We start from the raw sequence: 27,955 nt of genomic DNA, 5'->3' as shown, positions 1-27,955 counted from the left end.
CAGTCTAACAAGCAAACTGACTGAGTGACACCCAGGGTGACATGTGTTGCTTCAGAAAAAGCAAGGAAAACTCCCGTAAATCTGTAACCATAAGTCTGTACCATGAATGTGTACCATAAATCTGTACTGAATCCCCCCCACTCTGTGATGAACCATGGGACACCACTGGCCTTCCAGAATTGACAATCCTTGCTAAGGACCAATCAGCACACAGTAATTGACTTAGTCCTACCTTGCCATGAGTATAAATCTGGCATTTTAGAATCCTCTTTTTTGAGGACAAGATCTCCAACTACTGGATGGGTTGATGAGCCTGGACCTCTCTCCTCCCCAAGCACAGACACCGCTTTGGTAAGACTTGCTCCTCTGACTATGTTGGATATTACCCAGGACAGTATAGTTAACAAGAGCATTGCACTCTTAACTCAAGCTCGATTTTTGCAGTAGAGTGCATTTATCAACGGCAATTCCAAACTTCTTATATCTGTCACCTTAATAAATCATCTATCATTTCAACTTTGTGAAACTGTGTCGCGACGGAGGGAAGACACAGTCACTCAATATGAGTGATCAGCAGACTTCATTTATTGTGCCTTACAGTCATCTTTTATACCTTGTTATAATTAGCTCATACATATTACAAAAGTTAAGCTCATTATTGGTTAGTTGCCTAAATACCAAGCCCGCCCCTAGTTTCTCTTCTGTAGTTATCTGTTCCCACCTGCAACATCCTTTTCCCACCGCAATCTTCCTGTTACTGTGTAACAAGAACAGCCAAGGATAGTGTATTTTTGCTTTACTTCAGATAAGCTGAGAGCGATGTGCATTTTTGTCCAGCCAGCTGGACTATGTCTATGTGACCTTTTTCAGCTAGCCAGTTATCCACAAAACTGTTTCAGTGAATGTCCTTGAGAGGGCTCTGACAGGCAAAGGCTGACTCTGATGAGTGGCTGTGTACATATAATCCTTTAGACCTAAACCAGGGGTCATCAAACTTTTTAAACAGGGGGGCAGTTCACTGTCCCTCAGACACTGTCGGGGGCCGGACTATAGTTTGGAAAAAAATGAACAAATCCCTATGCACACTGCACATATTTTGTTTGTAGTAGTGCACAAAAAACAGGGAAAAGAATGCAATATTTTAAATTAAGAACAATTGTAATCAACAAAAACCAATAATATTTCAATGTGAACTATGGGCCTGCTTTTGGCTAATGAGATGGTCAGTGTTAGGTTCCATATTTGTCACTGCCAGTCGTAGCAAGTGATGCAAGTGTTCATCAGTTAGTCTGGATCTGACTGGAGATTTCAGATGTTTCATTCGGGAAAAAGTCTGCTCACAGACATAGGTGCTGCCAAAGATGGTTGCAATTTGGAGTGCATGGTTCCTGAGATGTCTCTGAGGGGAGAGACGCATAGAAATTAGTAAGGCTGCTTGATTTGAATGCATCTTTCAGCGAGTCACAAGTCTGTAGCTCGGCCAATTCCATTTGGTAAATCGGATCAACAGTTTCAATGTCAACAGAAAATGGGTTCCGGAAAAGCTGCATGTCCTGTTCATGGAGACGAAGCTCTTTAAATCTAATTTGAAACTCCTTTTGCAACATTTCTAGTACATCCATACACGTTTTGTTTGGGAATGCGACTGCTGGTTTTTCTGCAGACAGGTTTTGAGTTGTGGGGAGATGGCAGAAGTTTTCCTCCTTTACTTGGTTAATGAGCAGGTCTAATTTGACTTGAAATGCTTTCACATGTGAATACACATCACAGATGAGCTTCCCCTTTCCTTGAAGCTGGACACTGAAATTGTTGAGTAGCTCTGTTACATCTGTCAGAAACGCAAGGTGCCATTTCCGTTCTGCATCTTTGAGCTCTGGTACTTCTTTGTTTTTAGAAAGCACAAAATCATAAACCTGTGGAAGTAAGTCATAAAATCGTTTCAAAACTGTCCCTCGACTCAGCCAGCGGACTTCTGTGTGGTACAGAATATCTTCATAGGCAACATTTAGCTCAGACAGAAATTCCTGACACTGTCTGTGGTTTAGTGCGTGAGCTCTAATGCAGTTAACACAAGAAAGCACAATTTTCATGACAGAGTCCAGCTTCAGTGATTTACAACACAGGGCTTGTTGGTGGATGATGCGGTGTATGGCTATTGGATGTGAATGGCTGCGTTTGTCCATCTCTTTGTTAATGTGTGCAACCACTCCTTTCATGGACCCCACCACGCTAGGAGCACCACCAGGTGTCACACTGAATAGTTTACCCCAGTCCAGCTCCAAATCGTTCATAGTTTGGCAAACTTTCTCATGGATATCCTCTCCTGTAGTTGTTCCTTTGGTGCTTTTCAGTGCAGCAAGCTCCTCTGTGACTTTGAAACGATCATTTGTCCCACGAATGAAAATTAGAAGTTGTGCAGAATCACGAACATCATTGCTTTTGGCGAGTGCCAATGAGAAACAGCAAAGTTTTTTTGAGGAGTTTTGCAACTGCAGATTCAAATTTTCCCCCATTTCTTCAGTCCTTCGTGTAATTGCAGGTCCTGAAAGCCTCACTGTACTAAATAAATCCGCCTTCTCTGGACACATCTCTTTGGCCACAGAAAGAAGGCATTCTTTAACAAATTCTCCCTCTGTGAATGCTCTGCCAGTGCGCGCTACGAGCTTGGCAACTTGATAGCTTGCTCGAAGTGATGACATATTGAGCTGCTTTTGCTTCACAAACGTATTTTGCTGAGTTGTCAATCCATGTTTCAGTCTTAATATTTTATCTTTTCTCACTTGTCCGACCAAAGAATCATATTTACCTTTATGTTGAGTTTCGTAGTGTCGACGCAAATTGTATTCCTTTGACACAGACACTGAATTCTGGCATATCAGACAAACAGCTCGCTCTTTGTACTCCGTGACAAAATAATCAGAAGTCCACTTTTCTTGGAACACCCCGCACTCGGAGTCAATTGTTCTTTTTTTTGACACGATGGTGCGCGCGCTTCCTACTGGTGCTGGCTTGCTTGTCCTGCCTGGGAGCTGGAGGGAGGGAGGGAGAGACGGGGGAGCCGCCCCCCTCGCTGATGCCGCCGCCCCCCTCCTCAGCCCGGCCGCGCAGTCCGGACAGGGTGGCCAGAAGGGACTGAAGGGACTTTGCCGCGCCGGGGCTCTGGCGATTCGCCCGAGTTGGCTGGACCTCGCAGTGCAGAGGCTGCCGACTGAGCTTGCCCGGCAGAGGAGATGGGGGTGTGTGTGTGTCTGTAAATACCAGGGGCCGGATTGAGGACCCTGGGGGGCCGTATCCGGCTCGCGGGCCGTAGTTTGGGGACCCCTGGTGTAGGCCTCTAGTACTCAGGACCCCAGCAGTTCTGTTATAGACCCCACAGTTAGTCCCTGTATTATGTGTTTATGGCAGATTGCTACTTTTACCATCAGTTGAATGGACAAGTATTGGATTTTTCCCTTCCTACCTTACAGTTTACATCTTTGTGGATCAGAGACCAAGTCATATGTCCAGTCACCAAACAGAAGTAGTGTCCACTTAACTTTACAAATGGCTGCTGTTGTGATAACATGCAACTGACCTAGTTGTTTAAAGCATGCAGTTTTAGCTACTAATTCAGTTCCCTTACATGAAGGCAACATTTCTTCCCCAGGTACATTCAGTTTCTATATTTTAAAGACAGTAAGTGCCACAGAGGCATTGTGGTGACCGTATTTACAAGATGCAAAACTTAATGTTTTTAAGCTCTTCTGTGGAAGATTGCAAAGAAATAAAGTAAAATGAACATCCACCAATTTGAATTTGGGTCTTCAGCATGAGTCAAACTTTCCATTTGCTTTGCCCTGAATTATCATCTTCACAGCATATTCTTTGAGGGTTCATGTTTCAATCCACCTGGACATGTTTTAGATTACAGACATCATGGAACAGCAGCAAGAGTGGCAGACAGCAAAATGAAACAAGTAAAAGAGTCATGTTGAGAAGAGGTCCAGTTATATTCCATTTGTACTTTTCTGGTTATGCCTAGCATGATGAAAAAGACTTAAGGTTAGGATGGCTATAAGTTATAGTTCTATTGCTTAAACTAACTTAGAGCCACTAAGAGAACAAAAACTAAAGCAATAAACAGCAACACTTGTCTTCTGTTAGAAGCTAAACAGTATTTCAGAGGAAGACTTAGAGGTGTGGCAGAAGAATAGATTTGCCAGTCTGATAGTTCATGTTATCTAGTCAATGATAAGAAGTTTGAGTTACGTTAGTTTCTGGTGACAAGAGCTCTAATAACCCTTATCCTGTTTTTACTCTGGAAGGGGTTAAACTTCAAAAAGCTGTATAGGACACTGTGTGCTAACAGGTTCCTAAAGAGATATCCAAAAGATTTTAGTCAGCCCCTCTGAGTTTTTCCAGCACATTTGTTCATTAACTTTCCTCAAGGAAGGGAAATCTAGATCTATTGTGACCTTGAGATTTAAGCCAGTGGAAGAATAAAATCTTTATTTCTAATAAAGCAAAGCCAGCTAAGGCTTAGCCAGAATGCAGCCATATACAAGTGTGAATAGAGGTACTCTAGCAGAAATGTTCTTTTAGGGACTGTTTGACATACTTCAGAGAAGCATTAAAGTTAAGCCAGTGTAGTTTAAGACAGCTCTTTGACAAAGATTTTCCAAATCAATTTTGGAGAATGAAGTAGGTTGTCTTATTAGTGAAGACTTACCCAATCTATGCAAATGGGTTGCCAAAAGAATCACCAAGAGGACCAGAAGGTGGTTTCTGAGACTCCTTCTAAGAAAGGGAGATCATAGGTTGTTAGTGGATTTACAGGTTTCATCAGATTTATTCTGCAAGTTTGTATAGTTACTGTTCCAAACACCTTCTGGAAAAAGAATACTGCAGAGTGCTTGCTAAATACATATTAACTGTACTGCTTTAATAGGAGAAAAGAGCTCTAAATTCATGTTAGCAGTTATCCTAGTCTGAGGCAAGGTATCTGTCAGAAAAGTCATGTGTGCTTAATGAACACTCATTTGGAGCTGAGCCAGTATAGTCATTAGGTCTGTTTTAGCCAAATGCTAGATGTCTCAAGTCAGTATTCCAGGATTGATCCAGAGTTTCCACCAAGGGCTTCAAGTGCTGTATCCCAAACAGCGGTTAAGCCACTTCCTCCCCCAGGGGGTACTGAACATGGGGGCCTCACATTTGTTCAGCTAGAGCTGCACAATCCATACTCAGTCTTTCTGCAGAGAGGTAAGCATAACCAAATTGGAAGACTTCTGCAGCTACATTATTTTACAGTCTTTTGTAAAAGCTCCCAATACAGGGCTGAAGAACTTCCTGGTAGGACTTGCAGCTTGGGGTACTAATCATAGACTCCTGGGGGAGGTGTTGTGGCTTTGGTGTTTTGGGGGGTTTTTTGGTTGGTTTTTTTTTGGTTTTGTTTTATTACTTACAGATGAGGCACTGAAAAGGTCTGGTTTAGCTTGACTTTCAAACAGGCCATCAGCTGGCAGCACAGTTTGTTGGGAAATAGGCTTTGGTGGTTCTAGGGAAGAGACAAACATACTGCTATATCACTAAACAGCTTAACAAGCACTCAGCTATGTCTGTATAGCAACCAAAGCTCATCTAATTAGGTGTGCAAAAACCCACACAGAAGTTGCTTTGAGCAACCTCACAATTTTATCTCCTGCTTGTCCCTCAATACACTTAAGCTAGATGGGACTTCTAACACTACAGACCTAATTTACTTCAGTCTAGCACAGTAGTTTAAGACACTAGGTGTCAGTGTTTGGCCACTGACATTGGTCAATTCTTTAAAATTCTTTAACATTATTAGAGGATAGTCCTTCAATCCTGTCTCAGTAACCATTAAATCAAAACTTTAGTTCTATCAGAAAAGAATAGTGATCAGCCATCCCTCTGCCTGAGCAGCTATCCAAGCAGAAAGAGATTTTTCAGTCATTTTGGCAGACAGCTTGTTAGCTTCCATGTTATCATGACCTGTACTATTTTGAGAAATGCCTACTTTACTACTAAAATAATTGCTGAAAGATCCAGAAGCACCTGAAAGGCTTTGCTGCTCTCCTCTCCTTGCTGGTACTGCAGGTGGCTTTGTCAGCTGGAAGTTTTTAAACATTTCCTTGACATCCTTCATCTCTCTATCACCAAGTGGATCCAGAGCAATAAAAACATCACACTCTCTCTTGGATAGCTCCTTCTGAGGTGTAGTTGTAGGTTGTGGCTGAGGTGGGCTAGTTGTCGACATGGAGGGTAGTACAGATGAGGTCTGAGTGGGTAGTGTTGAAGATGGGAACACACTACTCTGGAAAGGATTTACAGCAATGGATGGCTGTGTCCATGAAGTAGGTGGAACTTGTGCTGGCTGTGCCCAGAGCCCAGAGGTCTGAGAGGTTACTGGAACAAAAGATGCAGGCTGGCTCCAGCTTGGCACTGCTTGAGTACCAAAGGCAAGTGGTTGAGTAAATCCTGTAGGCCAAGCAGGCATCATAGACACAGGAAAGACTGATGCAGCCTGAGTGAAGGCAGATGTCTGTGCATGCCCTGGTGATGAAGAAGTTGCTGGCAAGCCACCTGGGGGGAAGATTGTTGTTACACAGCACTTCAGTGATCTGAAGACCTCTAGTAGGAGTGTATCAATTCCACCAAGGGTACTGGCAAAACATTTTTCATGTGCTGTTTTCAAAAGACTGTTGATTTACACTTTAAGTCATTGGAGGGGGAGAAGGGGGTTAACATTTTTTTACTTGGCTCCATTTTGGTCCTGGAAAAACAGAATTGAGCTTGATAGAAGTAGGAACACACATCTATTACTTCTGTGCTGGGACTAAGTATTTACCATTTCATTACTTCTGTGTAAATGATTACTAAAGACTGCAGCAGTGCTACCCTGTCCTCCTAAGTTGTGCTTGGCAAACTTGAACCTTGTCTACCTGAAGCAGCAAGCTGCTGTCAAAGTTTAAGCAAAACACCCTGTTCTGGTTAAGGATGTAAAGTTTAGGGGTCTATTTACAGAATTTAATAGTTTAGAGCAGACAGCACATGAGTTAAAGGGTGAGGTACTGCACATGAAGTAAAGGACAAGTAGAACCTCTCTGTTGGGTATTAACAAATATCTTAAACTGGAGCAAGAGCTTCACTTTGTGAACTAACCTAGACCAGCCAATGGAGGTGCTGTGGTAGGACTTGTTTTGAAGAGGTCCAATGGATTAGTTGGCATAGGTCCTGTCTGTGCCACCGAGGTCAAGCTGAGGCTCTCTGTAGTTGGCGCAAACAAGTCTGAGCTAAATATGTCATTTGATGCAGTCTAGAAAGAAAAAAAGTTGTTGTGAGATGCATGGCAGAACACATGCTAGCTTGATCAAGACCCACCAGTTCAGAGCTACAAGCTTTTATTTCAGCTACAGCAGAGCAGGGGACTTTGACACATCCTTTAGAGACCAAGTATAAGAGTTTCAAACCTCACCATTTTGTTCACACCTACTGAGATGCATGGCATTAAGTAGGTATAATATACAGTAGTTACAAGTTTGCAAGTCAACAGCAGAAGAATGAGACTTAAAGTGACCAAATTATTTACTAGCATAATGAGCTTCATACCACCCCCCCACCCCACCCCCCCTTATTCCTGCTCAGTCTGCACTGACCCCTGCAGTTGCGGCAAGGTCAGCAACTGAATCTTGCATCATTTCAGTGCAAGACAAATGCAGCTGACTCAGAGCCACCCTGTGTCTGAGGCAAGTGATTGAGATTGCTCTCAATAGGCAGGTACTGCAAAACTATATAGGTTTCTGTAAGCTAGTACTAGTTCATTGTTATGAAACCACAGGCTGATGGGCATATAACTATCATAACAGGTTCTGATATCATATCAAGTGACAATATACATAGCAGTATACTTACTAGACCTTTACAGAAGTATGGCAGCATTAAGGAAGAAAATATATAATTTAGTGATCATAGTTACTATGAAGCATTCATGAATGTTAGAATGTACCATGACTGCAGAGAGGTTAGAAAAAATGGTAGGTAAAAAGAGTAGGTGTGCTGTGAAGCTGTTTAGATAGTTACATAATATGAAGAAAGAAAAGCTTCCTTCACCCAGCTTCTTTAAGTAACAGCATGCATATCACCATTAATTCACCTTGTTCACCTTGACAGACCTCCTTCCTCTTCCTGGCTTAGTACTTTGTGGTGGTGGACTAATTGTTATAGACTCATGTGACATGAGCTGGATACTGCTTTCAGAATCCAGCTTTACTCCATTCTGCAGAGATACTCCTCTGGAAGGACCTTCCACAAACAGGTTTGACAAGGCATTAAGAAAGCCATTCTGTTCTTTCTCTGGTACCCCATTTGGCATTCTTGCTGCAGGCAACTTGCTTGCAAGTGGCCACTGGTTTGTTAGTGCTTCTTGTTTGCCAGTTCTATTAGAAATCTGGTCAAACTGTTTACCGATGTAGTCAATATCACTATTTGAAGCACCATTACTCACTGGTGTCAAGGTACTCAGACTTCCCTTCTTCTGATCAGCAGACTTTAGAGAATTAAATAAAGGCAGTGCAGGTTGGTCTTGGTCTGGCTGTGCAAAAGGATCATCACTGAAAGGGTCTTGATTAGGTGCGGGAAAGAAGCTGAGATTGGTAGAGAAAGAACTCTCAGGCAAGAAGGGTAGCTGTGACTTTGGTGGTAGAAGAGAGGTTGTGATGCCATTCAAGAAGAGATCCTCTTTTGCAAAAATCTGTTTGGTCTCAATTTCAGAGTTTAGATCCACTAACAGAATCTCTTTAGTTTCCTATTTGTTCAGAAAGAAAAAAAAAATGTTGGCTTTACGTATTACTTGCTGCATAATACACAAGCTCAAGGAAAATAGCTGAAACAGGAGAGATCCTGGTATCCGGAACATCATACTAATAAGTATTCAATGTCACAGTGAAGTTACACTAAAGCTTCATCTTATAAGCCATTAGGGCAAGCACCACAAACTGGTCATCACAGCTATTTAGTGTCAGAAGCTCAATGTTAAAAGCACCTGTTTTAAGATCCATTAGTTAAATATCAGATGCTTGTTCTACAGCCAAATATCAGATGCTTGTTCTACAGCCTAGAGACTGTAGAGTCATTAAGCACTAATTGTATCTAAACTTTCACTTGAGTCAAGAAGCCCTTGTCAAAGGACTAGAAATCAACAAGTTGAAGTTGCATTGCTTTAGCATGACTTCAAGTTGCTGTCTCAGCTTCAGAGTAAGATTAGAGAGCTATTTGCAGGTGGAAGAGGTGAACATGCCATCTTTCCACCAAGCTGGCAGTAGAAGGGTAAGACTTGGTCATTAGCTGGACTGTCACCTATTGCAGCGCCAATTGGATCACAGCTGATGGTGGCTTATAGTCCTAGGATAAGCCAGTAGGATTTGGGGGGGTCACACTGAGCTATGACAAGCTAAATGCATACTTTTGTGGAGTTAGGCCACATCTTGAGCTAGGGCCACCCATCTAGAATGGCCTGGAGTCTACTCTGAGGGACTTATTTAAATATTTGCTTGTCCATAAAATGAGCTTTAGCTTTAAGGGTCTTTAGTTGAGTTTCTGTAATAGCTCTCATAACACCAGAGGCATATACTGCTAGTATATATTTCTAAAGGCATCTGACTAACAATACAGAATTATCTCTGTCATGCAGTCTCAAGTGAACTCTGCTGGATAAGAATGACATTAGCTATTCTAGTTAGTAAGTAGATACTATTATAGCCCTAAGACACTTGTACACTGATGATAGCTAAACAGATGTCTCAGTGAAACCAGGACTAACAAAGTAAAAAAAAACCAAAAACAAACCACAAACAACACAGATCTATTACTAGGACAAAGTTTGCTCTCAAAGCAAGAGCCAAGACAGCTAAGATAGATTCTACTTACTGTGGGACTGCTCACATCAGGAGGTGTTGACATATCCCCGAACAAGTCCATCTGGTCAATTCCCTTGAAGCCAGAAATAGAAGAACCAGTATCTGTTACAGTTCTTACAAGAGCAAGAATCAAGCATTATGCAGATCTATTGCAAACACATCTATAAATACCACATTTCCCACACTGTAGACAGTCAGTTATTACCTCCTTAATAGCATCAGCATAAAACTCTAAAATGCAGACTACTGGTTTGTTTGCCAGCTTGATCAGCAGGTAGTACTTCACTACCATTCTGTAATAGCTAGACAATAGCGTCAATAACTGGAATATCGAAACTTGCCTTAAGCAAACAACTTGCAGGCTTGAAAAAGCAAGTAATGGAAAGAGGAAGCATGAGGAAGATCACTACATAATATTAATTGTGGAGAGTCCTTTTACTCCCATTTCCAATGCAACTGGGCATCTGATGTTGCCTCCATAATGCTAGCAGAAAGTTAAAGGTAGTTGTATCGCAGCAGCATACCAAATCAAGTGAAGCTGAGTTAGACTGACTTACCTCAGTCTTATTGCTTCTTCATTCTAAAGAGAAGGCTTTTAGTACCTAGATATCCCATAGAATATCCAAAGCCTCTTGCTTTGGAGAGCTTACCAGATCTAGGAGGTAATCAAACTGCTGGTACCAACCAATAGCCTCAAAGGATCTTGGCTCCAGACAGACCTCAGTGTAAAGTCTCACAAGAGCCCAAAAACCAAGCCAGAGCTGAAACAAGCTTTATTTCTATGCAGACTAATGCAGTTTCTACAATTTTACTTGCCTTTTTCTTGTCTTCCTCTTCCTTCTTCTTCATATTATATATTAGCTGGAAAAGGTCCTTAAGATCAACAACTAGAGGCTCAGCCTGAAAAAGAATATAGATTTTAGGCCATATACTATTTCACAGCTTGCTTCAGTAGAAGTCCTTATTAAACATGACTGGACTGATAGTGGTAAATTGGACACCACTCAGAATTTAAACCTAGCTGCACCTAACCTCCCACCTCGGTGAGGAGAGTTAGAAGGCAAGGGGGTTTATTTTCTGCCAAATTACTCCATCCCCTTTAACGCAACAGAACAGCAAGCCAAACTTTCCTAAATGGTGCAACACTAAGGTTGAGATAACGGGAAAAGCAAGAGTTTAAATGACTGTTGAGTCTCTGCATAAAAGAGCTTATGCAGAATCCAAGGGTAATGGGGCACAACCAGCTTAGAACTGTTGTTAACTCCCCAGGGAAAGTAACTGTACTTGTGCCAAGCCTGCCATTTTTAATTTTTTTTCTTCTAAAAGCATGTAGTGCAACCCTTTAAGTACATAGCAAGTCCTAATCACATTTCCTCAAAAGTGCAAAGGGTATCCAAACCCTCTGGTAGCCTGATGAGAAGAAAAACAATTTGCATCACTGTTTTCTGCCAACTCTAACACTGAACCTGGAAAAAGCTCCTATAGCTAGTACTACATTTACTTTAAACACTATGCAAATGGTAAATCAATGATGCAAGCATAAGGCAAGATTATAATCACCTCAAATTTGTGGAGCAGACACCAGTTTTAAGTGATACCTGTATCAGGATAGAAGTTTAGTGAGAATTAGAAAGGCACTGCATTCCCTGCACGTGCATTAACAAGAATGTTTTGAGTAGTTGCTGACATAGTGGCAGGTTCAGCTACACTGATTTGGACCTTTTGCTTGAGGCACATAGCAGCTGTGTCAGTATCTAAGAGCAGGACAAGTCCTCCTGTTCAGGCACTACCTTCTGCTCAAGCAGAGAATGTATTGAACAGATCTCACTGTTTACATGTGAGCATCATCCTCTCCTGATCAAGGGTTTTAAACATGCAACTGCAGGAAGAGCCATTTCAAGAGTTATCACCTTTGACAAACAGTACAGCTGCAGCAGTCTTGAGCTGCAGAAGTGCTTACTCATCAGCTAGACAAGTTTGTGTTAAAAACAACTAGCAGCAAGTCAAGAGCTTTCTACAGTTTGGCTATACTTATAGGCTGGCAAGCAGCACCCCATGGTGAAAAGCTCAGAGAACAGACTCCATTCCAGAGCACATACAGAAGGCTTATGTACTTGATCTACAATTCCAGTGAAGCCAGTACAACACAGGACTCTATAAACTAATAAAACAGGCTTAAGAACGGGTGTTACAGCTATTACTGGAGTAACATACTCCAACAAGGAGCCCTTCAGTCTCACCTGTAGTGGATCTGAAGCTGCCAACAATTCTCCAGGAGCATGGGCAGGGATGTGTATAAGGAAATTACTAGCTTTGAAGCCTTGGCTCTTCAAGTCATTTTAATGACTATTATAATGACAAGCTAATAAGTGTCAAATATTCAACTTAAGTTCATGTCATTTACAAAGCTGCATAATACTCAGGAGTAATTCCAAGTACTTGTTTCCAGTACTGCTTATGCATAGCTTCTCTTCATAGAGACAAACCCTGCATATGGTTTTCATCCATGCAGAAGTCCTGTAACAAAGATCAGTATCCCTCCCAGAAGTAACTCTAGAACCAGACATGCCATTCATTGGACCCAGAAACTCTGTTGCACAAGACAAAGCATCATGAGAACTAACTAGACTAGTGCAGTTCTAACAACTTTCCTGCTAATTCTGAGTGAAGCTCTGGATATCTAACTCAAGAATTAGCGTTCTCACTCACAGCAACAGGCCACTGTACAGGAAAGCCCATGATAATGGCTCCATTCATCTCACTAATGACTTCCATGGCACATGGACGTGTTAAGCAAGATCATAGTAAGCAAGGCTACTAGAGTGCTTTTATTCTGGACTACAGAGGAGGTGAACAAAATAAAAAGCCACTTGTGATGCAGTCAGTTCCTACTGCCCTTCTAGAAAAAGGCCAATCCATCTGTGCTGATGTTCTCCTACACCTCATAGGGCTACTAGCAAAACACTACACCCTTATCAGATAGCAATACTATTGTGTAAACACTTACTCATAGCAAGTGAAAAAGGGCCTCTGATCCATACCTGTTGTGCTGTTTTTATTGCAAAAAATTGGTGCTGGCCTTCTCCTCCACAAATATAGCCAAAGGCACGATTGTCTGTTACATCCCGAGCAATGAAGGAGACTTTGTTTACAGGATGCTCATGCTCTATGATCTAGAAGGGGTGGGTGTGTAAATATTAGTTTAAATTGAAGGAGACATAATAGTTGCTCTTCTCTATAGTTAGAATTAACATTTTTAGGAGGCTCCAGTTCAAGACTCAGATTCACCAGGCTTTGACTAACCACAATAGGATGTAGCTTTACAACCCATTCCACAAGCCAATTCTTACATGCAGAAGAGGGGCATGATCATAGAATGGTTTGGGTTGGAAGGGACCTTAAAGATCATACAGTTCCAACCCCCCTGCCATGGACAGGGACACCTTCCACTAGACCAGGTTGCTCAAAGCCCCATCCAACCTGGCCTTGAACACTTCCAGGGATGGGGCATCCACAACTTCTCTGGGCAACCTGTTCCAGTGCATCACCACCCTCACAGTAAAGAATTTCTTCCTAATATCTAATCTAAGTCTACCCTCTTTCAGTTTAAAACCACTAACCCTCATCCTATCACTGCATGCCCTTGTAAGAAGTCCCTCTCCAGCTTTCTTGTAGGCCCCCTTTACATACTGGAAGGCTGCTATAAGGAGTCCCTGGAGCCTTCTCTTCTCCAGGCTGAACAACCCCAACTCTCTCAGCCTGTCTTCATAGGAGAGGAGCTCCAGCCCTCTGATCAGCTTCATGGCCCTCCTCTGGACTCGTTCCAACAGGTCCATGTTATTTTTATGTTGGGGGCCCCAGAGATGAATGCAGTACTCCAGGTGGAGTCTAACCAGAGTGAAGTAGGGAGGTGATTCTCAACCTCTTGATCTCCTGGCCATGCTTCTTTTGATGCAGCCCAGGATTTGGTTGGCTTTCTGGGTTGCAAGTACGCATTGCCAAGCCATGTTGAGCTTCTTGTCCACCAGCACCCCCAAGTCCTTCTCCTCAGGGCTGCTCTCAATCCATTCTCTGCCCAGCCTGTATTGATAATGGAGGTTATCCCAACCCAGGTGCAGGACCTTGCACTTAGCCCTGTTGAAGTTCATGAGGTTTACATGGGCTCACCTCTCTAGCATGTCAAGGTCCCTCTGAATGACATCCCTTCCATCCAGTGTCAACTGCACCACTCAGATTGGTGTCATTGGCAAACTTGCTGAGGGTGCACTCAGTTCCACTGTCCATATCACTGACAAAGGTGTCAAACAGCACTGGACCCAGTACAGACCCCTGAGGAACACTACTAGTCACCAGTCTCCACTTGGACATTGAGTGGTTGACCACAACTCTTTGAGTGTAACCATCCAGCCAATTCCTTATCCACTGAGTGGTCCACCTATCAAATCCATGTCTCTCCATTTTAGAGACAAGGATGTCATGCAGGACAGTGTCAAATGCTTTGCACAAGTCCAGGTAGATGACGTCAGTCACTCTTCCCTTATCCACCAATGCTGTAACCCTCTCATAGAAGGCCACCAAAAAAACAGGTTAGCTGTTCACCAATATGATGCAATTAATGAAACTATAGTTCAGATTGGCCTAACTTCCAATCACCTCACTTGCTTTAAGAATCACATTAAGCGAATGAGTCCTATCTTACCCCAGTTTTCTCATCTGTTATCTTGATACCAGAGAGGGAGATGTTCACCGAGATCTTCTGTTTGTGCTGACCTTGGGAGCGGGCTGCCACTGCCATGCCCTGAAGAGGATGAATATCAAAGTATTGATGAGACTTCTGTTAGACTGAGCTTTAACTTGTTTCCTTACATTTCTTATAAGCACATGACTGTGACTGTACTAGTGCTCACCTAGATATTCCTATGCAACTGTACAATTAGAGCAGCGTTCTTCTTGCAACATGTCTGACTAGGTTAGAAATGTTACCTCAGAACTAGATTGCATTTCCTCTGTAAATGTTTAAGAATGTTAAAGCCTCTTATCTTAGTTCACAAAACTGCTGCAGTAGCAGCATCCTTACCAGCTTTCATGGCCTGATTGAAGCTATGTGAGGGTTCTGCTCTCTAGAAGTAGTAATTTTTGTTGCTGCAGGGTCTCATTTATTCTTTGACTTATCTATATCTCTTGGTGTCACCATTGCCATAGGATGATAGCTTGTGCTTTGAGTTCTTATGTTAAATTGCACAAAGTTCCCCCCTTCCTCACCCAAACCTCAAGCTCATTATTTTTAATCAAGTTCATGCTATTAACATCCATACTGAGTGCTAACAAGAGACCCAAAGGAGTATTCCCAAGCCATTAAAGAAACACTGTCCTTCAAGTAAGGGGTTACAGCTTTAGAAGTAGTGTCCATCTAGGAGGGTGCTGTTATTACATGTTACCAATAAGCTGTATTTTAAATTATGCTAAAGTGACTATTAGATCAGCTTTCTGAAGGCTACCCGGAAGATGTTCCTTACATGCTAGCTCAAGCTTTTACCTTCAGCTTCATCATTGAATCTTGACTCATTTTGTCACCTCTTGCCTCTGGGACATCATCAATGCCAATGAGTTTAGCTTTGTATCTTACACCATCACCTTTGAACCTGGCCAAGAGAGATTCATTTGTCTTTTCTGGCCCTGGAGACAGAGAAAGGTTTGGGTTATTTTGGGGTGTTTTTTTGTTGTTGTTGTTGGGTTTTTTTGGTTTTTTGGTTTTTTTTTAAAGAGAGAAACGTCTGTGCTGTAGCTTTGAGAGTTTTTTTTTATATATATAAAAATATGTCATATTAGTACATATTAAAACTATCCCTTGAGTATAACTGAATAATAACCTTAGTCCTTCCAGTAGTGCATGTACTGCGAGATAGTTACTCTTTTAAGGTTACAGTGTTCTTACAGAATCCGGCCTCAGTTTAGAGTGGAGCCCAATGCTTAATATTTGGGGACTTCAAGAACAGTTGTTTGCCATATATAAGGCTAAAATATTTATAGGCAACAGCCAAGTAGATATAAGTGCTAAGCAACAACACCAAGCAAAGAGGTACTTCCCATGGCCATACAGGATGTTCAATAAGCCTTTCAGATGTTAGCCTCTAGCTCTGGCACAGTCAGAACTCTTCTTGGCATGCAAGAATCATCTAGTCCCTGTGCTAGAACTTTCTATCAGTACTGTCATTTCTACAAGTCCTGGTACCCCCATCCCTGTAATCACTTGATATTTTAGCTATATTTGCTATTTCCACTCTTCCCACTTCTCAGAACTGTTTTGTTTTCTTCTCTGCATGCTCAACATACTCAGTGTGTGCATCTAGGTATGTACCTCTGAGGTTTTTACATTTACATGACCTAATCTATAAAAAAAAAAATCAATTATCTTATCTACAATAATTCTTATGAAGTGAGTTTTCTGGCTTCTCTGGACTAGAATCTGTATCCATGTCCAGCATGTCACTCCCTCTCTAGAGGGAGGGGAGAAAGCAAGTTCTTGTTCAGACTGACAGCTACCAGGATGTTCCTGAGTCTGGTCACTTCCTCAATAGGCTTTTAGTGACTTGTCAGGCTCAGCAAATGAGTCATTTAACAAGTGGAACTGAGAGCTTCAGATCTTAAAGCTAGAAAAAAAACCACCACACCCTTTCAAGCTAAAAGCCTGCTTTCTGGTTAGATTTATTTTACTAGCTTATTTATTCACTCTTCTAGTCAGCTTGAAACCTCAGAATTATTTCAGCTATGGTGTGAGAATGATCTTAGTTTTAGGCAAGTGCAAAAGATTGAGGAGACTGACTAGAGGAGGTGTTCAAGAAGTATTCCTTACCTTTCTTTTTTTCCTTCTTTGAAGGTTGTGCTTTCAGTGGAGCCTGTTGCTCAGGTTGGCTGTTGATAGTAGTAGTTTCAGCTTCAGTAGACATGATGAGATGGTGGTCAGCTATGTTTGCTGTAGCTTTTAAAAAACAAAATAACAGTCAGTAAGCAGACATAATAATTCACTTTGAAGAATAAATATTCTCATTAGACCTGTTAGTCCAGGGGTTGTTTTCTGCTGAATATTGAAGCCCACTAATGCCTGAAGACATGCTCTCTAGGAGCTGAGCTTTAGGACATTCTGTTCAGCTCCATGCTGAAAAGAAGAAACAGCAACCTCAAGGCACTAAGTCCTGCCTGTCAGTGATTCTGTTTCCCCAGTTTAGTTGGCAGAGCTATACCCAGCTCTGGTGTTATACAGCCACAGTATCTGACTCTGAAGTTAAGGGGCAATAACAAACAACCTAGGAAGGAGCAAATATACACAAGCAAGACCTCACTTTGGCAACTGTAAAGTGGTAGAACTCCAGATGGAAAGCTGTCATCTTTATACTCTAGTCATCCCTCCATTATTGCCATCTGCCTTCATCCCATGGAGGTCAGACCACTTATTTGCATAGAGCCAGACAGTCACAAAACCCCAAGGCAAGTACTTCCATTAGTTTGTCTCCTCTATGAAAATAATAAAATTAGTCTGTTAATAACTAGCATAGTCAGTGACTAATACACATGAAAGACATTAGCCTTACCTACAGGTAGGGCTATACCTGATATATATTGTTCACACTAATACATAACAAGTACCTGCTTAAAGACAAGTGGTGGAAGAGTTCATAGACAGCTTGGGAACTCTTCCCCTTCAGTTTATGCCATGTCTGGAATGCAAGAACAGCATCACTTGCCAGAAAGCTGACTAAATACAGGCTCTTATTCTGCCAAGTCTAACCCAAGCCCCTGTGCTTAGCCTTGTAAGAGAGACAACTGAAAAGGATGTTGACCTACATTACCTGACAAATGAGGCTATCATTCCCTCAACCAGTAAGGTCTAGATTAACGATGCCCCCGCCACTCAGTTTCTCCAGTGATTCCTTGACAGCAGGGAAACCAAGATCAGTGGTTTTAACCCAAGTTAAAAAACCTATTCAGCTGTCCTGTTTAGGCCATAGGAAGTTAGAAATGCAATTTGTGGTTAAGAGATCATTTGCTTGGTATCATGGCCTTGGTTAAGCCAGACACTTAGCCTGTTGGCCAGAGTATTTCCAGAGTAACAGGATTTTACTTTAGGGAGCTGCCTCTACTTCTTTCATGCAAGTTTTTTCAAGTCCCATTTGATGTCCTCTCACCTAGGAGACTATGGATCAATACTTTGCAGAGGTGTTAAGGCAGCCTTATGCCAAGGGCTTCCTCTGCCAGCAGGAATACCCTTTTGGAATATGCTACAGCTGTACTTACATATCTGAGATTAGGGCACATGTTCCAGCTGTCTTGATCATATACAGCCAGTAATGAGAAACAGGGAAGGGTGACGTTCATCTACTTAGCAGGATAGAAGTGTGGTAATAGACACCTCAGGGAATACCTCCTCCATGCTGCTCCCTTCCCCCCAGTACCTACTGTGAAGTATATAGAGATTTTATTACTCTAATTAGTCATGTCAGCTACAGTTGTTGGCATGTACCACAGGATCATGCCTGTGAACCACTACCCAGACATCTTACCATTTCAGCCTATTTGCCAACTGCTATTTTATTAATTGAACAGAACAGCATTCTCAGTCTCCTCTGAGCTGTTTGGTTTTTAGTTTAACTTTGTGTTCTTGCTAAGTTCCCAAAAGTGCTTTCCACACACTTGAATTACAGTCAAGTGAACATCACTAAGTTAACAGCTGGAACTGAACAGATTGCTCAGTTCAGGTGGTGCAATTGGACCAGTACTTTTCTACCATTGTACTATGTTTTTGAGCACATCGTTACTGATTAGATGATTAGTTACTTCTCAACCCAGCTACCACAGTAGCTCTTTTTTGAAATTTACACACACACACTTGTCATGGGAATCAATATAGCTGTTGCAGGACAATTAGAACAGAGGTCTTGGGAGAAGTCATGACTGGTTTAAACAAGCTGGTATGATATAAATAACTTGCTATGATATAAGCTAGCAACTATTACCCTCTGCTTACTTTTAAGGAAGAAAGTGAAATGCTCTTCATGTGCTATTGCTATCTGGTTCCCTGAAAACTTCATCTCAAGTTGAAGGGAACTAGCACTGTCACAGTCCATTTGATAGACAAGCTATTCTTCAACCAGGCACTTCATTGTTCAAAGGTAGTGTCCAGACAGACTAGCTAGTCTATCTCAACTTATGAGTTGTTCCAGGAATAATGCAGCATCTTGCAACAAGTCTTGGTCTTTCCAACCTCTGTGTTCAGCATTTAGGATACCAACCTATTAGTTAATTTCTCAGATTAAGAAACCCATTCAGTCTTAGTATCAGCAATACCAGCATCTTAACTCCAGACTGTTCTTTTACAAAGAGATTGATACTCTAGTACATTCTTCCTTGTTAGAGAGCTATTCAGTTGATAACACAGGTTTATGCTTAGATTATATAGTTAGATTATCCACTAGAAGTTTCTTCATATCAGCCTTCCAGAAAGACAGCATACTTTGCAACTTGCTAAGGGGCCACACCTCTATACCACTAACTCCAGACTCCAGTGCTGAAGCCCTATAAGCCAGTGGCTCCCAAGCCAGAGTTCAGTTGTCTGTTGTAGCTATTGCTCAGGAAAGTATTCACCTGCCTGCTCACAGGATGAGGAATCTCAGGCCATGTGCCTGCAGTGCCTACCACTCCGTCTTCTGTCAATACTACTTGTTGAGACTGGATATACCAAGCAACTGGGAAGCAAAGCAGTTGTTAATCAAGGTAGCTAGTGTTTACTCAGATGCAAACCAGAGTTTGAACTAGACAACAGCTCAAACACTTCACTTCCAACTGTATACCTAACACCCTACTGCCTAGAAGGATTATTTCTGATCTTCTTACTAGTTAGTACAGCAAAGGACTCTTGCCAATAGTCATGCTTTTCACCACCCCACCCCCCCTTCCTCAGAGCAGGAACTTGACACATATTGAAGCTGTTATCATAGGTTATTTCAGCTGCATGCTGTTAACTGCCCAGTGCTGGCAGAGTTATCCCTCTTTGCAGTTTGGGTGTATGCAAGCTGTACTGAGAGATTGCATATGTTCTGCATAGCCTATACTGAATTGTGTTCTCTACCTGTTCACAAATGTATCTGCATGATAAACAGGTTTTTGCTGTATTATTCTTTGAGTTTACCCAACTTAAAACCATGTAGTCATTACCACAGTGTCAAGGTACTGCAGTTTGCTTATCCAGAAAGTGCTTACCCAGCCTGATGATACCATGAGCAATCAGAAACCTATGCTTAAACATTTGTTTCAGCACAATTTGAAGAACCCTCTACCTAGCCCCCAGCTACTTGCTGGACTCTGGTTATATAAGTGTCCTAGTTTCAGCTGGGATGGTGTTAATTATTTTCTTAGGAGCTAGTACAGTGCTGTGTTTTGGCTTTGATATGAGACTTTTCAGTTCCTCAGGCCTTGTTATCAAAAAGGCTGGAGGGGCACAAGGAATTGGGAGGGGACACAGCCAGGACAGCTGACCTGAACTAGCCAAAGAGGTATTCCATACCATGGGATGTCATGCCTGGTATATGCCTGGGGGGTTGGCCAGGGCGGGCAGATCATTGCTCGGGGACTGGCTGGGCATTAGTCGGCCGGTGGTGAGCAGTTATATTGTGCACCATGTGTTTCTTTCTTCCTTTCCTTCTAGATGTTATTCATTTCCTCCCCCTTTTCATTATAACTGTTATTGTAATAATTTTTCTTTCATTTTTATTCTATTTCAACTATTAAATTGTTCTTATCTCAACCCTTGAGTTTTACATTCCTTTCCAACTCTCCTCCCCATCCCTCTGGGTGAGGGGGGAGTGAGCGAGTGGCTGCATGGTACCCGGTGTTAAACCACAACAATAAGCTCTCATACCAGTCACTGGTCACAAGAGTCACTCCTTAGTGTCTCTTAATAGATGCACGTTACCACAGAATGGTCAGGGTCAGAAGGGCCCTCTGGAGATCATCTAATCCAACCCCCTGCTAAAGCAGGTTCACCTAGAGCAGGTTGCACAGAATCACATCCCAGGTGGATTTTGAATATCTCCTGAGAAGGAGACTCCACAACCTCTCTGGGCAGCCTGTTCCAATGCTCTGTCACCCTCAAAGTAAAGACTGTTTTCCTCATGTTCAGGTGGAACTTCCTGTGTTGCAGTTTGTGCCCATTGCCCCTTGTCCTGTCACTTGGGCACCACTGAAAAGAGCCTGGCCCCAGCCTCCTGACACTCGTCCTCAAGGTATTTCTATGCAGGAGCGGTCTGCAAACTAGGACCATGCATGGCAATCAGTTAGCTGAGGGGAATTTGCTCGAGCTTGTCTAGACAACAATTAACATGATGAGGCATGTTTGCAGAGCACAGGGGAGTGGGAGACGGATGGCGCCATCCTTGGCGCCAAGGAAAGGTAACACCTTGCGGTTAATTGATGGCAGTTAACCACCAATCAATCGGGGATTGCCTAGTATGCAATGCTTAGCTTCAAGAACCAATCTGTTTAAAATGCGCAGCTTCTGAAAGTGTATAAAAACTCGTGCTTCTGTACAATAAATTGACATTTGCTTGCATCAAGCTGCGTCCCGTCTCTTCATTCGCCGCATTTCTAGGTATTGATAAGATCATCTCTTCCCCAGGCTAAACAGGCCCAGCTCTCTCAGCCTTTCCTCATAAGGGAGATGCTCCAGTCCCCTCATCATCTTTGTAGCCCTCAGCTGGACCCTCCCCAGTAGTTCCCTGTCTCTCTTGAACTGGGGAGCCCAGAACTGGACACAGATGTACTCCAGATGCGGCCTCACCAGGGCAGAGTAGAGGGGGAGCATAACCTCCCTCAACCTGCTGGCCACACTGCTCCTAATGCACCCCAGGATCCCATCGGCCTTCTTGGCCACAAGGGCACACTGCTGGCCCATGGGCAACTTGCTGTCCACCAGGACTCCCAGGTTCTTCTCTGCAGAGCTGCCTTCCAGCAGGTCAGCCCCAGCCTGTACTGGTGCATGGGGTTATTCCTCCCCAGGTGCAGGACCCTACACTTGCCTTTGTTGAACTTCATTCGGTTCCTCTCTGCCCAACTCTCTAGCCTGTCCAGGTCTTGCTGAATGGCAGCGCAGCCACTCTGCCCAGGTTTGTATCATCAGTGAACTTGCTGAGGGCACACTGTCCCTTCATCCAGGTCACTGGTGAATAAGTTGACCAGGACTGGACCCAGTACTGACCCCTGGGGAACACCGCTAGCTACAGGCCTCCAGCTAGACTGTGCTGCTGTTCACAACCCTCTGAGCTCTGCTATTCAGCCAGTTATGCAGTTATGTTCCTGATGTATTATTAGAAGGCTGATTAACTTGTTTGCACCTTATGGAGACAGGTTTTTCTACAGCAGTTTCAACCCTCAGTTAGGTAGTATCAAGCATACTGCTTAAGACAAGGGTTACTCTTGCCTTCAAGATTAGTCGTTACCAAGGGCCCCAGCTCTCCCTTGTATATGCAGTAAAAAAGGCAACAAATAAGACGAATCTAAAAAGAAGGTACAGAAATATCTGTACCAGAGGTAAAAAAAAAAAAAAAAGTAAATCTAACCATGGTTTTCAGAGCTCCACTGCAGCTTCTTCAGTAGTTGTCCCTACTGAACAGCTAGTCAAGTTTCCCTATAGGTAGTTGTAGTTACACGTTTGTGATGTACATTAGAGGAAGTTTACATTATTGCTCCTAAATCCAGACTCTGAAGTAATCCTGACCAGGCTCCCTCTAACTTTCCATCTCTGATGGCCTTGATATCAGATTATATGGATATCCCCATCCATCAGACATATGCAAGGGCAAGTGTCAGCCTTCCATCCTGCTCTAGAGTTTACCTTCCATCACCAGGCTAGCAGCTGTTTGCAGCTACAACTACTATTCAAGCTACTAGAAAACTACTTCTTACTCAGTGACCCATGTGCCCTCCTTTAAAGCAGAAATAACCCTGTTTTGAGGGAGAACAGAAGATAATCTGTAAGGTAGAAATGCAGGTTGCAATACCAACACTACATCCTTAGTGTTCCCAACTTGTCCTGTCCCTTCCTAGGAAGGGAGTCTCATCCCTAAGTGTTTTAGCCATAGGGCAGGTGTATTAGAGCTCTCATAGGAGGAGACTTGCAGTTATGTGACACATCAGCATTAAGAGTTCAGTATACTTTGTTAGAGGAGCCAGTTCCTAGCTGACATTGTTATGAAGCCTCCTGAAAGCCAAGGTAAAGGTCTATTATCCTGGGTTTGACCTACTTGTTCTCTTCAAGAGATAATCCTTATGAAACATTTCACTTACTGCTTCATCATACAACATGAACTGACAGGGCAGCAGGAAATTCAGCTCCAAATCCAATAGTCTGTCCTTAACTAGCCCTGTAATGTCTGAGCTTTGAGCTTTAAGGTGACATGCACCAGCTATGAAGCTTTTAAGAAAACCCACGTAGTTGGGAGTAAAGGTCTGCAGGGCATTTCAGCTGAGACACTTCATCCTCAAACATTTCATAACATTTTCAAGGCATATCCTTTCAACAGAGGGGAAACTGGAATAGTCTATGTCCCCATCAACCAGAGCTGACATGAGTTAGATGAAAGAAGATGCTTTGTTCACTCAGCTGCCCAGCTTATGTAAACAAGATAATCCTGTTGAAACTGGTACCTCTTGTTTATTGACTAGGCCTGCCACTATGCTTCATCCAGCTTATTTATAATGCTGAGACCCTTGAACCCAGATACAGCCTCAAAACCAGGTTCCTAAAGTCAGTTTGTTTTGTGAGCTATGGTATTTAGACACCTTATTCTATTTGAGCCTTCTAACATAACTCCAAGTTGTATTTCTGTGGAGTCCATGCTGAGGCAAGGGAGTAGTAGACCTCTTTTTGCCACCCTTTGCATCTATCATAGTCACCTGTTTAGAGTGCTTCTTTCTATATCAGCTCATGAAGTAAAGGCCTTAAGCAAGAAGTATATCCATAGCTGCTACTAGTCTGTAGTGTCCAATAATAAAATTATGCAGGCACTTTGACAAGCAATACTCTTCCCAATGAAAAAAAGTGGGTTGGATACTGCAGATATATATAGATACTTAGAAACACAGCAGAAGGCACACATCAGAATGGATAATCACCTCTACCTTTAGAAGAGGAAGCTGATGCCAGATTTTTGGCATTTGGCCCATCCTTCCAACTAATAGTGCTGAGCACAGCTGCTGGTGCTCAGCCAATACCTTTACTTGAAGTAAAAGCACAATAGTTGAGAATCATCGTAAGTCACAGGACTATCAGAGTAAGGTTCATCATTCTCCCAGTCTCCTGTCTGCAGTAACAAGCACAAAAGACCTTGTTAGATTCCCTCCCAGCAGAATGATCTCTATTTAAGACTTAGAGCAACAGACATTCACTACACTTTACCCCGAACGTTCCTAAACTAGCAAACTTCGTGACCTAAAGTTTTGATGGTTTGCCTGACAGTCATTTAGCACTCACATACTCCTTACTATCAGGCTTGGGGAAGAGTGGCTGGAAAGCTGCCTGACAGAAAAGGACCTGGAGGTGCTGGTTGACAGCCGGCTGAACATGAGCCAGCAGTGTGCCCAGGTGGCCAAGAAGGCAAATAGCATCCTGGTTTATATCCAAAACTGTACCCAGCAGGACTAGGAAAGTGATTGTCTCCCTATACTTGGCACTGGGGAGGCCGCACCTCGAATACTGTGTTCAGTTTTGGGCCCCTGTCCTGGTTTCAGCTGGGATAGAGTTAATTTTCTTCTTAGTAGCTGGTGCAGTGCTGTGTTTTGGATTTGGTGTGAGAACAATGTTGATAGCACACAGATGGTTTTTGTTGTTGCTGGGTAACGTTTATACTAAACGAAGGACTTTTCAGTTCCTTGGGCCCTGCCAGCCAGAGGGCTGGAGGGGCACAGAAAACTGGGAGGGGGCACAGCCAGGACAGGTGACCCAAACTAGCCAAAGAGGTATTCCATACCATGGGATGTCATGCTGAGTATATAAACTGGGGGAAGAAGGAGGAAGGTGGGAACATCTGGCATTATGGCATTTGTCTTCCCGAGTAACTGTTACATGTGATGGAGCCCTGCTTTCCTGAGGATGGCCGAACACCCGCCTGCCCATGGGAAGTGCTGAATCAATTCCTTGCTTTTCTTGCATGCGCAGCTTTTCCTTTACCTATTAAACTGTTCTTATCTCAACCCTTGAGTTTTACATTCCTTTTCAATTCTCCTCCCCATCCCTCTGGGTGAGGGGGAGTGAGTAAGCAGCTGCATGGTACTTAGTTGCCAGCTGGGGTTAAACCACGACAGCCCCTCACTTCAAGAGGGATGTAGAGGTGCTGGAGTGTATCCAAAGAAGGGCAACAAAGGTGGTGAAGGGTCTAGAGAACAAGTCCTATGAGGAGCAGCTGAGGAAACAGGGGTTGTTTAGTCTGGAGAAAAGGAGACTCAGGGGATCTCATTGCTTTCTACAGCTACCTGAAAGGAGGCTGTAGGCAGGTGGGGGTCAGTCTCTTCTCCCAGGCAACAAGCAACAGGACAAGAGGAAACAGCTTTGAGTTGTGCCAGGAGAGGTTTAGGTTTGATGTTAGGAAAAATTTCTTCACTGAAAGGGTTGTCAAGCATTGGAACAGTCTGCCCAGGGAGGTGGTGGAATCACTATTCCTGGAGGTATTTAAAAACTGCATAGATATGGTGCTTAGGGTCATGGTTTAGTGGTGTACTTGGCAGTCCTGGGTTAACAATTGGACTTGATGATCTCAAAGGTCTTTTCCAACCTAAATTATTTATTTCTACCACTTGGTTCTCCTCCTGTAAATGCAGACTCTAGTGAGTTACTATTAATAGCATTTTCTGCTTTAGAGTTGACCATGCCCTTGGACCATTCAGGGAATTTTGGAAGCCCAGTTATGCCTCAAGAGCAGTTCTGTTGGATGTGACTGCAGTGATTCTTTAAACATACATAGATGATTACTCCCTCAGACAATCCCCTTCTCACCTGAAAAGGCTTGTTTTGGTATCTGATTTGCTCCTCTGATTAGCCACCTACTGCCTCACCCACCTCCTCGAAGGTCCTACAATCACTTAATGGAAACTTATCTGAAGACCTACTAGCATAGTGACTTATTGGCAGTTATCAGACATCAGGACATGTTTTCAATTTACCAGTGCCTGATAAGTCTTCACAGCCAGCTAGAATACATAGCTTCATAATTGCTTTTCTCTAATTGAATCTGCATCTCTATTTTACTTATCTACATAAGAGTTCCCATCCCTAAGCATACCTATGCCCATTCCTTAACATACAATGGGCAAAGCTAAGCCTACATGCTCTCAGATTTGGTCCATTTTGGACAGTTTTGCTTATATAAGTGACAAAAGACATCAAGTCAAAAATATAACCTTTTAAAGGCAAACTAGCTTCATTAAGAGAAAATGGAAACAATTCCTTCCCAAGTTAATCCTACCTTACTAGTGGATTTGCATGCTTCCCTAGTAAGTGCTCAAATAACCAGCCTCAGCTTATCCAAGGGGTAGAAGCTCTGCTACTGATAAATCTAGCTTTATTAACAACACCTGCATTTATTTTACTGCTCAGAGCACAGGTACTACCCCAACATAAGTGTTATCATAGGATGACCGTTAGACTTGAAGTCTCACCAAGTGAGACTTTAGTTTTTCTGACAAGAGAAAAGATTCATTTCTGTTAATCCTGGACATCTTTAACTATACTTATTTACTACAGACACAAATAGCATCCTGAGATTCACCAGCAGATAGACGGGTGCCCAGCAAGGATACTCTATCCAAAACAAAAACCCACCCCTGCTTCACAGCATCCTAACCCTTTCCTCCTCTCTGCTACTAGATTCTTTCATCTCAGTTAATTATGTGAAATTTTGTGCTTATATACATACTTTGGCATTTCTTAATCACCTCCTCTTCACGCACACAGAAGTGAAAACGCATATTTAATTTGTTTTGCGATCAAGCTTCCCCAGGGCGCCGGCCCTGCCAGAGCAGGATGCAGGCGGCTTCCACCCCGTCTCAGCCGGGACACACTCCCCCACAGCTCAGTTCGGGTAGCACGAGCTCCCCACACACACTGCGGCGCGGCCGAGCCCAACCGCTCCCGGCACCCTCCCCCACCCTTCCGCGCTGACACCGCCGCAATCTCGCCGGCTTTCAGTGGAAAAACTTAGCCCCACCGGCACCTTTTGCCCGGGGCTGCAGTAAAATGCGAGTAGATGGGAAAGGCCAAGCCCCGCCCCGGCCGCGGTTAGAGCCTCCCCTGGCGCCCCCTTTTTGATAGCGCCCACCACCCGCAGCCCGGCCAATCCAGAGAGCCAGTGGCTCGGGCAGCCCCACCACAAACATCTACTGTCACTTCCTTGGTGGAAAAAAAGCTCTCCCTTTCCCCTCGGGGACGACAGCCCCCGCATGCTTTGCGGGAGCCCAGCCACGCTGGCACAGCTACTTACAGGTTAAATTCATACGTCTCTGCACATGATCCAACTACAACCGGTAGCCTGGCTAGAACCGGGGACCCGGTTAAATATTCGGTTGTACTCTCGCCTTCAGATTAGTTAGCCACTCACAGCGAGAGATATGGTTTTAATCAGATGCTGGCAGCTGAGATCTACCCAGGAATGTGCTATGATGTTTTTGCTGCTTGGCCTTGGCTACTCCCCCCTCAACGCGTCGGTGCTCACAAGCTTAACCCCTTGCGAGCCGCCGCTTGGGCCCCTGCTGCGGGCGGCAGGGAGCTGGGGCCCGGAATAGCCCCCTCCCAGTGATATAAGAATTATTTACTTTAAAAAGAAAAAGAGAGTAAAAAAAGTAAATATAGTGAAAAACAAGAAAGAATTTGAAAAACAGAGGCTGTTAGTTAAATCCTTACAAACAGTTAACAACACATGGCCTTGGGAGAAGGAACAGACACCATAAATACATCAAGCTGAGGCACCACAAGATAAGCTCTAGGCCAGGGGTCCTCAAAC

At 43.2% G+C, this 27,955-nt stretch overlaps 1 protein-coding gene across 2 annotated transcripts; it reads right to left on the bottom strand.

The window, feature by feature from the left end:
* Positions 1-567: 567 nt before the first annotated feature.
* Positions 568-27,628, bottom strand: LOC129734149 (disabled homolog 2-like). Of its 2 annotated transcripts, none has more exons than XM_055700305.1 (13): positions 27,437-27,628; positions 16,768-16,893; positions 15,451-15,590; positions 14,614-14,712; positions 12,956-13,087; positions 10,731-10,814; positions 9,925-9,987; positions 8,162-8,803; positions 7,162-7,315; positions 6,055-6,582; positions 5,442-5,533; positions 4,709-4,776; positions 568-4,017 (listed from the first exon to the last, which is right to left on the bottom strand). In XM_055700305.1, exons 1-12 carry the CDS (start codon positions 27,447-27,449, stop codon positions 4,714-4,716), a joined length of 2,136 nt encoding a protein of 711 aa, XP_055556280.1. In that variant the 5' UTR covers positions 27,450-27,628; the 3' UTR covers positions 568-4,017; positions 4,709-4,713. The 2 variants fall into 2 exon arrangements, with proteins under 2 accessions (XP_055556280.1, XP_055556279.1); XM_055700304.1 differs by having other exon boundaries at positions 8,153-8,803; positions 16,768-16,887; positions 27,437-27,627.
* Between the last annotated feature and the right edge of the window lie 327 nt (positions 27,629-27,955).

Source organism: Falco cherrug, assembly GCF_023634085.1.
Source record: "Falco cherrug isolate bFalChe1 chromosome W unlocalized genomic scaffold, bFalChe1.pri SUPER_W_unloc_1, whole genome shotgun sequence".
NCBI classification, from domain to species: Eukaryota; Metazoa; Chordata; class Aves; order Falconiformes; family Falconidae; genus Falco; species Falco cherrug.
This window is presented reverse-complemented; position numbering and strand designations above follow the sequence as displayed.